Source organism: Brachyistius frenatus, unplaced genomic scaffold (assembly GCF_029030835.1).
Source record: "Brachyistius frenatus isolate BFR_SWC_R1_liver_20210118 unplaced genomic scaffold, ASM2903083v1 Contig_125, whole genome shotgun sequence".
NCBI lineage: Eukaryota > Metazoa > Chordata > Actinopteri > Embiotocidae > Brachyistius > Brachyistius frenatus.
Window position 1 is genome coordinate 218,865 of NW_027210724.1, and position 11,960 is coordinate 230,824.

Genomic DNA, 11,960 nt, shown 5'->3' on the forward strand with positions numbered 1-11,960 from the left:
CAACAACAAAAATACCACGGACAGAAACATGAGCTTAGCAAGGCACCTCCTGTGTGGTAATATAACTTAATTTGACCCCAAAAAAAATGCATTTTTGTACCTTTGACTAAAGAAGAGTATGCAATTAAAAACAATTCAATTGTATTTATATTGCGCCAAATCACAACACACGTTATTTTAGGGGCACTTAACACAGCAAAGTCCTTACGACAAACCTTTCTAACATTATACACAGGAACCCAACAATTCCTACGTAAGCTTAAAAGAGAAAAACCTCAGAGAGAGGGAAGGAAAAACTTTTATTTCGAGCGCACGCGTCCAGCGATGTAATCTGTGCTGTATGTTAAATATACCAGAGACTTCGATTGCCTCGGCAGTCACTACAACCCTTTGAAATTAAGGCACCAATTTTTATTTATTTTTATTTGTATTGCAACAATGCTAAAAGTGCGTTGGTTGCTGTCATCCTTTCTTTTTATTCAAGCCCCGTGGACCTTTGCTTCACAGTCAGTTATACTCACAGCCAGCTGCAGAAGAGTCGTGTGCTGGATTCTAGCGTATATTCATGTGTGTATTTGTGTGTCTGATTGTGTTTGACGTGAATGTATGTAGGAGAGCCCAGTGAGTAGGTGGACTAGCTAATGAGAAGAATTTGATATGTAGCCTTCTCTCTTCCTCATTCACCCTCTCTCATTTCTTCTTGTTAGTTTTTCATTGAAAACAGAAGATTAATTTAAAAGAGACAAGAACATCAAAGAAGGGACACCTGTATCCGTACATGTCATGTGTGTTTTTTTTTTTCAGGTAGCAATAAAAGGGATGCGCACTCGTATCGTCAGACACACACGCCTTCCTCTCCCGAGTAATTCTCTGAAGCCCTAATGCATACACCATGTGACATGATCCGTTTCCATGTCTTTGATTTAATTTGAGTATCCTCTCACTCCAGAAACATGAAAACACTTTTGATGTTTCCTCTTACGTATGAACACGCTAATTAACCCTTGTGTGACCTTGTTGCAACTCGCCGCTGCTGCTGCTCTTATTCAAGGCATCATTGTCGTCTTCTCTGAGATAATTATCTTTGAAAGTCAAATATTTACACATCTTATTTGCCCAACATAAAGACTCAGCATCACAATAGGTTATAGGGTCAGTGGAAACATGCTTGACACCATTTCCTCTCATAGAATCACTTCTCAACCTTGTTTATTTGAAGCTGCATTGCTGTTCCACAGCTGTGCCAATGTTAGTTCAGTATTCAGAAGGGTGCGTTGCGATTCAGGTGAATGATATGTAGAGCATGTAATCTGATGTTGTTATCATCCCGACTGCACATAGCAGAGGGAAAAGTGGGGGATCAGGTGCGAGATATTGTCCATCTTTATGTAAGCCGGAGGCGCGATGAATATGCATTTTAATTCATCAACAGGTTGAAGTGAGCGAAATCACAAATGTTGCTTCTTGTACATTCCATGCACATTGTCAAGTTGCTCGCGTAGTGTGATTTTACTTAGTAATATGACAACGATAGTGACTAATGATGTTTGATGATGACTATGGTGATGCGTGTTATGTGTTTTGGGCTAATTTGTGGAACATTTCCAAGAATTCAAAAGACAAATTCTGCTGAACGCAACAGCCTTCTCAGAATTTCCTCGCCGTCGCCTCCACAGAATTGCCATGTGCGCACTCCCGCCTAAACTCCAGATTTTCTTGTCCGTCCTGTATTTGTTGGCCTGCTTGCACTTTTCAAGTAATTTGTACATAATGTCTGAAATTCTTTTCCCTCCCTTCTCTGTCTGACTTTTCTACAGTGTGGCAAAGGAGCAGAGAACTTTGACAAGTTCTTCACACGTACCCAGCCCATGCTCACACCGCCAGATGAGCTGGTCATTGCCAACATCGACCAGGCCGAGTTTGCAGGGTTCTCCTTCATCAACCCGCAGTTTGTAAACCCAGCGCCCCCCAACACCATATGAGAAGGATGGGAAAACCCTCAGTAAAAAAAAAAAAAAAAAAAAACACCCTGCTCACTGCCACCCACTTAAACCAACTGCCAACCTGACATCTGACTACAACTTGACAATAGATCCAAATGTATTGGTGTTACTTCTGGGGCATGGGTTTTTGCTCTGTCCAGTATACATTAGAGATTAAATTGATTAGATTGATTCTTGGTCACCACAATAAATAATTTCCTTCAGTTGAATGCATTGTAGTCGAGGATCGGCGCCCCAACCTGGAGGCGCTAAAACAGAATGGTGTCAGGCTTTATTCTTCTATGCCAGTACAATATACAATTTAGATAATGCATTAATATGCTTAGAAATCTACAAATTATTGTCTACAGATTTAATTGGTGGGTGACAACTTCTATCTAAATGGATAATCATCACAATAACGATATTGTGAGATGGCTTAAGAAACAGTCATGTGAAGCAGTGTGGATGCTATAGCCAAATAAGGACAGGTGGTGCAGGCGTTGAAACAGCACCTTGTGGTTCAATGTTTCCTGTATCATGTTTACAGTTTTCTTACACTTTGATTTCATGGTGATGGTGTGTGATGAAATTTTAGGACAAATTGATTTTAGTCGGTCTCAACTTCCACTTGTGCGGAGCAAGTCAACTAAAGAATAAACAGTTATGTAATAAAACATATGCAGCTAAATATGTGAGACACATAGGGATGACATCTTTAGCTCCAATTTGTCAAAACTATTTGATCTGGTTCTGAAAATAATAATTCACACACCTGTTTTCTTGCCCTTAGTAAGCTGCAGATCGTATACGTACCTTGTCAATAATGTTGTGGACACTATGTGGACACAGTAAATCAGTTTAGTATAAGGGCAGTCGCAGAACATTCTTGAATCTACCTAGAAATCAACAGCTTTTTTTGAACGTTATCAGCACATCAAACCGCCGTCATCAGTTGTCATCATGTTCCATAGGGGGAACAAGATCACCAGCTCCCGAGTCGGCTCAGCAGGACTTAACAAAAGACACATGACGGAGTTACAGCGACAGGTGTTCCGGACCTTCATCTTCTTGATAATAATAAACACGAAGTAAACGTAACACGGCAGCTTCAGGAAAATATTAGGGTTTGGCTTAAAATAAGTGTTATTTACCCAACGTGTCACGTAAATAACTTTACGTATGTTACGGAACTTAAATACACCCTGTACGTTCACTTGGGTACGAAAGCTAAAAATAAGTTAACCTTGACTGCTGTTTTCATACAAGACACGAACAGCTGTCTCCTGGGTGAAGGTATCCAACCGACCCCGACGTCCTGCCAACGCCAACCTTCTTACTTTTTTTTTTTTTTTTAACTAAAGCCTGGATCTCACCAAAACGTACTGTCGTGTGTTTTAGCTCAGACAGGCAACAGAGCTAATCGCTACTGTTCCAGACAACGCCCGTGTTTCCACCAGATGTGTTGCAGTGCGTGTCGGCAGCATCCCAGTAGTGTCTCTCTGCCTCGCATTGGTAAAAAAAAAAAAAATGCTTCTAGTCTATTTTTTGAAGCAAACTGGACAGAAGCCGCATCAATTTACATAAGAGTCGATCAGCCGGGCAGCAAGTCAAGACACGGGAATATCGCAGAGAAGCAATTTTCGCGATTAGAAACCCTGCGTAAACGCCCAACGATGTATCGCATCACGAGATCAACCTCCACCCCTCGTCTTTGAAGTGAGAAAAGAAATGCGTTCTCCACGTGCTAACTGGCACTGTGTGCAAAACAATTACAAAGAAGAATGAATGTTTTTTTTAACAACTAAAACGCAGTAAACTATAATAACTTTGTCTGTAGGCCACAGCACAACATAGTACATAACAATACACACAACAACAACAAAAATAGAATAACATAGCCTACATTGCAGAGGATGAAACAAAAAAAGCGTCCGACGTGCAGTGTGACAGACCGGCGCCAGGTGGAATCAACCAACTTCCTCCTTTGCGCCTGTCAGAATCACTACGACCACAAGACGTTGCAATGTAGGCACAGTTTTCCCGGCCTCGAGCAGAAATATAGGAGCGATGACAACTTTTAACGGCCACTTAATGAGCTGTTGGCATTCGAACAGGGTGAAATCAAACGTCAACAGTTTACAGTTTGTCGTGTTTTAACACAAGTCATTGTTAGTCGTGTTTTTTTTGTCCCCTGCCACACCCATGGCTACAAAGCTTCCTATTAGTCATAAATGTCTTAACAGAAACTGCAGACATTTTGTTAAAAAATAAAAGAATTTGTATCAGTTGACATTATTGCATATTAACCAGGCAATGTTTTACTGCCTGCAGTATCATCCCCTAAAGAGCTAATGTTTGTTAGTTTCCTTTGTGTATCAAAAGGAGCATCTTTTCTGACACAACTCGGTTGTCCTGAGATCAAACCTCTCTTTCATTTGAAGTCAACATAATCATTATTATTGAAATCATTCTTTGCATCCTTTTTGCTTGTTTAATGTCTTTAAAAAATAGATTTGTTGGTATTCTACTCTTTTACGCGATCTCATACGTATTTTTCCATTAGATCAGATTAATATTTGACTGTATCTAAAATCAACGTGTAACTCCTTTGTAAATAATCATGAGTTATTTAAAAAGAGTATAGCAACTTACAATTTTATACCAACACCTGAATGTGCTTTTATTACATTAATTAGATAAGCCAATATTTGTAATGTAACCCAGTACCGATTAACTTTGTAACAGCTGGATGTCTTTAATGGAATCCAGATTCAGCAAGGTGTGAAAAATATCTGTTCTACTTGTTTTGTTGGATTTAATCTTTTTTTTTTCTTTTTTTTTCATAATTTTCAATTATTTCGACTGCAAATTGTTTGTTGATGGGATGCTTGTATGGCTGTTGACTGTCCCTCTGAATGCATGCTGTTGGCAAGCATCATCCATGCACGTGATACGCTAAATGCTGCATGCTGCAAAGAATGAAACCCCGAAGAGTTTCGACGTCAAATGAATACTCCGCTCAAAATCGAACTTTAAATGTAAAAAGGACCCCTTGTAGTCTTGAATATTGTTGTTTTTGCTATTGCTGTCCAAAATGTCAGTAGAAATGTCTCATGCTACTTCATATTACACTTGTTCTCTGTGTTAGTTTATTTAAAACAAAACTTTTTGTTCAAATGTGCGATTTCGTAACAAATTTACATTTAGCTCATTTGCAGGTCCGGTCAAGCTCACCAGAAGGGAGTGTTAAAAGATTTCGGGTGGAGTATCACTAAGCACGGGTCTAGGTTGGCCGACTTTAAGGTGGGCCAATAAGCATTACCACCAATGATCATAAGAGTGCTGATCCGAGACCAACTAGTCTGTTCAAGATTGTGATTTGAGTTCCAGTGACAGGCCTTCTGATGCTCAGGCAGTTTGTCAAAAGAATGCAAATCACAGGGGCCGAATAACGTAGAATAGATGTGTGTTACAGTTTAAAAATTTCAATATACAACAACGAATCCAAATATGTGGTGAGTTGTGACTCAGACGCGCTGCTAATTACTCGGCCGGTGGGACCACTCGCTCTCCAGTGTCTCACGATTGGGATTTACATTGTTGTGTTGTTGTTGTCACTTTGTAATTTTTGTCTTTTTTTTTTTCTCTTTATTTTTGGCTGTTGTCAGTTCTGCTCAAGAAATTCAGGAATGTTTCAACCGACGTATCACGTTAGAAAACTCATATCCGACTGATATAGATAGGAACTATTGAAATGTTTCTAATATTTTGTCCATGTTTTTTCTAAGAGTTGCACTCTCCCCCCAACGTGTTTCCTATCTTGTGCGACCTTTTGCATGTGCCAAACCTGGAAAACACCGGAACTCCGACAATGGCAGCCTTGCACGAGCTGCAGCCACATGGACGACATTCTGTGGCAGCTTTCCTCCTGTATAGGCTGTTTAAACACTCTGTTGGTCACATAAGATATAGTAGCATGCTGCTATGAGTAAACCAGTGCGCATTGTGTCAGTACACTTAACAATACCCGTCAGTTTGATAGTTGAGTTACCGTGCACGTTACCAGAGTTTCCTAATCCAGTTACTAGAGTTTCTTCTAGCCTTCGGCAGAATTGTGTCAAAGACATTTCAGCTGGTGGAGCGTCTTGATTTAATATCCAAACCGAACTTGCACCTTCGTATGTGACTATGTGCTGACTCGATAGTCTAGCTCCATCCCTTTAATAGAATCTCTGTCGACTTGCTGTGGTTTCAAAATGTCAAGTCACAGTCAGTGTGGACATAACAAACATTAATACTCTTCCCTTGTGTGCCTTTCCCAGCTTGTAAAGATAATACCGTACATATTCTTTTGAATTTGCATCCTCGCTCTCACCTAAACTCTCCACTCCATTTTTACATCGTACCATGACTCAGTGTATTGTATTCTTAAAATGAGTTTTTAAACTAGCTAAGTTAATTTACTCCCTTTTCACTTCCATTTTATTCAATTTTAGTGTTTTAGCACCTCTCACGATTCAAGTGAATGTCAATTTTAAAGTTCTGTGAAGTAAAAAAAAAAAAAAAAAACCTTTACGGTCTCAAAAAGTACAACTGGATTCGTCCTTTGTGTGTCTGCTTGCTTTACCTTTACCTCCCTGTGCCTATTAATGACTGAATAGCGTGGCAAATGAATAAATAAATGTATCGACGGTATCAAAAGATGATAACTGGGTGAGGGGGTAGTGAAGGAACAACGAACAGGTGATGGATTCAGTCCAACTAAATGACTGACAGGATAGATGATGATGGCCTGTTTGAAGAACAACCCCTGTGCCTCGTCACATTGACCATTCCTCCCTCGTTGCTCTCCTGTACGTCCTCTTTCACTCCATCCGTGTCTCCTTCCTCAGTGAACTGGGCCAAATCAATCCCTCATCTAACTGATAGCGTCCTCTGCTTTTTACCCGTTTAATCCCAGGCCAGGGAAACAGTTGATTTCTCAACAGATGGCATTAATTCCACCCTTTTCATCTCTCTACCGGGTTCCCCTTGCTCACCATGGGAAAGGAGTTAGCCAAATGTGTTTGGTATTTTACCTTTGTTTACATACTATATGAAGTCTTCGCCAGTTTGATTTTTAATTTAATTGATTAGGATGGCCAGATAATAATGAAGCGTATAATTTAATCACAAATGTAAGAGAGGTTGTTTTTCTTTTAATTAGCACTTTTTCCAGTCCTTTTCTTTGCTTCAGATGAATTTATTTTAACATCTTTCTTCTTTGTAGTTAGTCATTACCCTTTGCTCTGTCCTGTTTGCTGTGAAATGAGAGAGTTGAAGTGAACTGCTATCCTTTTGGCCGTACAGGGCGGAGGATCGGTGATGTGCAGGAATGCCTTATATCTTAACCCATACAGTAACATGATCTCTCACCCGCCTCTGTTTAGTCATTTATCATATCTGCACCCCTGTCCTTGTACATAAATGACTTACAGTAGATATCTACATAGACTGTAAAAGAAAGAATATATTGTATTTTGAAAATGGTGTATGTTTGTTTTCTTCCCCTGTCAGCCTGAAACCTTTCAAATGAGTCTGAGCTACTTACCTTGTAATTGATTGTGTCATTTGTACCTAATGTATGATAATACAAATAAAAAAAAATTTAAAAAAAGGAAAAATGAGGTATATATTTACGCATGTGAGTGTTTTTATGGGTAAAATTAAGCAACACACTATTGTATTAAGCATCCAGTATATTGGTGGGTTTTTTTTCAGCTACTGTTTGGAGCAGATTTGATGTTTGTCCTCAGCTGGTAGAGGCTGTTGTCAATCTATTCTAGGCGATGTGTCAGTGCCATCACTGGATGTTACAGTGACATTTCACTTGGAGGATTTTTCATTCAAAAGTTAGCGAAGAACCCAATGTTGCTCAAAAACGCCTCGGCATGCACACACACTTCAAATGCTGAGCAATTTACACCAATTTAGAGTCTTGTTAAAGACACTCTATAACAGTATATCAACTAATGCATTAGCAGAAATATTGCTACTCATTGAACTTGTTATGCTTTTGTGACATACAAAACTTGAACTGAAAGAGCCGAGCCTCATCTGGCTTCCTCTTCATTTCAGTATATCTGCATTCATACTGTGTGCTCATGGACACGTGGACATGGATTACTTAAACAGCCAGTATGCCACGCATGTTGACAAAAATACAACTTAAATATCTTTAGAAGTAAACATGTCCTGAAGGTTTAAGGCGTTGGCATGCATTGGGGTGATCATGTATTGCATACGGGAGCTATGGGAACATGAAACTGTTTGTTTATCTGTGGGTTTTATGCATGTGCAACGTTGTGAGTTTGTGTGTGGGGTGGTGTCGATTGTGTGAATGTTCCAGGCTTCTTCATTAGTTGGATGGCTGAGCTCAAGTCCTGGTGAGGGATGGAAGACATAGTGTTGTGCTCACTGCTGTCAGAAGTCATCAGCGGTGACTTACACTGAGGAGCACTACCAGCCGATGACATCCCTGACTGACACTGCGAGATTTCTGAGATTTCAAGTAAATGAAGAGTGTTGGTGCAGCTGAAACTTTTCTGTAATGCGATTCGAGGTTCGAACCCAGAACCATCTCGCTGCGAGGTGACAGCGCCAACCACTGTACCACTGTGCCGCCCCCCATTTTTGTATTGATCACTGAAAAGTTTTTCGCAAATGTCTTCCAACATTGCCCTCTCCACCTTTTCGGATTCCCATCTCGTTAGTCACAAAACATCAGCTCAGACTTTTTACAATTCACTTGATGGCTTTCATCCATCTTACTGATGTTTTCTTAAATGAGAGTCTATAATTACTATAGCTCATTGTTGGCAGATAGCCAGAGTCCTAAGTGGTGACTTAGAGGGATACGAAGAGGTTTGTACGGTTTTACAACACATAGAGGTGTGTTGAGACTAATTTCACCTCTTCAGTTTTCAATCCTTTCTCTACTGTTCTTCAAGGTCAATGTTGATCCTATTATAAGTACTTTGACATTATGAATCACAAAAACTGTTATTCCAATTGCATTCAAAACTGTATTTATTCTTCCTTAGGGTGGAATATAGAAACACAGTGTTGTTTTAATGTATTTACATACAGTACAGTATTTATAGCCAATTCATGGCTGCCATCTGATTAGTAAAAACAAAAACCCTGCAGTATTTTGACTATGGACCCAGCTGGTGCGTGAACCTTTATTTAACACCTATTGTGTTTCAGTTGGCTGGTTTCTTTCATCCCTCCTCTCTTACACACGCAAACAAATACACACATCTTCAGCATAACCTCAATTGTTATGAAACTGTTAGAGCTACTGTAGGTTATATACATCCTTACTACTTTGTTATGAAAGTCATTTTAGCAAGTAAAACAGATGCATTGTTTCAGTCTGATACTCATTTGTATGTTTGCGAGTAATGACTAAGCCAGAGTAGCGCAGCTCTGGCAGAGCCTGAATAAACGACTTGCATTATATAATGAAACAAATAAAAAATTAAAAGAGTAAAAGAAAAGATAAAACCACCATGTTAATCTGAGTGTGCGCTGTCAAAATTCTCTCCAATTCGAGTTCACCGTCTTGTGAACAGCAGACGAATTTTTGTTTTGCATTTAAATCACACAATAAAACCTACAAATTACTTGTCTCGCTCTCTCGGAGAAGATACTGAAGTTCAGTGACGGCAAATTTAAAAGCATGCTTTGTCCTCTGCATAGTCCATTCCTGTGGGCAAATTATGGTGTTTAACTTTCAAAGCTTTTTAAAAAAGAAAACCTCGCATGAAATCTCCTGTCCTTTCACTTCACTCCACATGGCTCAGCGATGCCATCCTCCAGCTGGAGAAAATGACGTTTACCGTCACAGGGTAAACAGACTTTCTATAAGGGCCACCAACCTTTTGGAAGGGTAATTTCAGAGCCTATCCACACTCCCTCTGTAATAATCTGCGTCTCTGGTGGTGTAATCTCACTCCACATCCCGTCCAATATTCAATTTCATGGTGACTTGGACGCTTTTTGTGGGGGTGACTTTTCCTTTTTTTCGTACAACATAATACAACAATATTTGTGTAAGAGGCCCCCGCAGGTGGGGTCAGGGAAGGAGGGGAATTCTGGTTGGGTTTTGTTGCGGATCGTTTTGGATGTCATTCAGGCTTCACTGACATACTTCACATTTACTAATAAAAGTGTTGAAACTAAAACATTGTCACACTGCCGTGTACTGCTCAGCAAGGGTCCAGAATTTCACAAATTGAAGGATGCCAAGCACGTACAGATGGATGCCGAGCTGGTGTTCAGTCAGCCTGAATTTTGCTGCGTGGATGTTGAATTGTTCAAGCAGAGGACAGATTGAGCCTGCTTCAATGGTAAACAGCGGTGAAATGTGTGATTCAATGTAATCACAATTTAGTGAAGCTGTTAACAACTCGGAGATCTGAAATGTGACCCCTGCAACAAACCGTTTTCTGAACGATAAGAGCCAAAAAGGTTGGGAAACAATGATTTCCTCTGAAACAATCTATCAAATCTTAATTTTTAATCTAACTAAAGGTGTCAAATAAATATAAAGGAGTAGAAAGTACAATATTTCCTTCTGAAATGTGGTAAAGTGGAACTATAATGTAGCATTAAATATAAATACTCAAAGTACCACAAAATGTATTTTCCACCACTGCCAGTGAGGCCAATGAGCAATTATGTGAAAGGCCAAATCAGACCCAAGCTGACGACAGCCGCTTTATTCACTAATGCCTTTGATCAGTTTGTGGTGGTTAGTCATACATATCGATGGGAATTGCCAAATGTTCCTAAATGACTGAATGAACGTCCATTTTTAGAGACAGTTTGTACTCAATTCAATCTGACAGCGACTCAACAAATCTGTGCCGCCCTAAATATGTGACCAAATGCTATTATGAGGCTATCACTTTGACAACAATTGTAGCTTGGTGTATTGAATAGATAATCTACAACCCACATTTTTTTCTAATTGCTGTTTTCTGCACGGAAGGCATCTGATCTCATGTGGAAACGCGTGCACAGACAATACAGTACATCTGTTTCCACGTGAAGTCGGGACCAGATGTTACATAGAGAAATGGTAATACTAAACAAAAAAAAACAAAAAAGCTACAATAATAAAAGCTACTAAATCATTGTGTTGAAGGCTCTTTTTAGTTTGCAGAATATTTCATATGTTCAATGCACAACATGCAGACCTTGTATTGTTGTGTCTCAGTGGAAAAACAACTCGAAATGGACAAAAATGCTCGGGAATGAAGGGAAGTAATGAGATTTTTTTTTAAAGCAGCCAAAAAGACATCAGAGAACCAAACAAATACAGGTACAGACTTTTTTTTTTTTTTTTTTTTTTTTTTCTAAATTACTACAGCAATCGAGAGCTGGTTGCATGATGTTATATAAGAATGTAATTTTTGAAATTAAAAAAAAAAAACTAGAATATAAGATGGTGAATATATTTGTTTGCCTGGTTACCAATAAATGTTGTTTACGTGCATTATATAGGATGTCCAGTGTTACGTTTCCATGTCTGTGGGACTTCAATGGGACTAAAAAAAAAATTTTTTTTTTTAAAAGGTGACATAAACCACAGTCGGCATGCTTGTGGTTTTCTGGCCTCCGTATAGGCCCAAATGCGGGCATTCAATCGAAGTTTAAAAGTTTTTTTTAAATGTTGTACGCGTATTGTAAAAAAACACCTAGAACAGTACAGTGTTTTGAACTGCTGCTAAACCAACATGTGTGAAGAGCTTGAATCGTAGCTCCCCGAGGGTTGCGTTGGGTTTAAACCACGAACTCACTCCACATCACTTTAACACAGCAATCCCCCTCTCCTCCTCCTCCTCCTCCTCCTCCCCTCCTCCTTCGCACACCTGAAGAGAGAGTTTTGGAGAGCGGAGTTGTGTGCCACGTGCCTCGCCACGCGGT

General features: G+C 39.6%; 1 protein-coding gene across 7 annotated transcripts in view; it reads left to right on the top strand.

The window, feature by feature from the left end:
• Positions 1-4,275, top strand: part of LOC138629992 (protein kinase C alpha type-like) — a 138,030-nt gene extending 133,755 nt beyond the window's left edge. For all 7 annotated transcript variants that reach the window (XM_069714065.1, XM_069714064.1, XM_069714070.1 and 4 more), the window contains one exon: positions 1,818-4,275. In XM_069714065.1, coding sequence (XP_069570166.1) covers positions 1,818-1,982 — 165 coding nt within the window. In that variant the 3' untranslated portion in view covers positions 1,983-4,275. The remainder of the gene's footprint in view (positions 1-1,817) is intronic.
• The last annotated feature ends 7,685 nt before the right edge of the window (positions 4,276-11,960 follow it).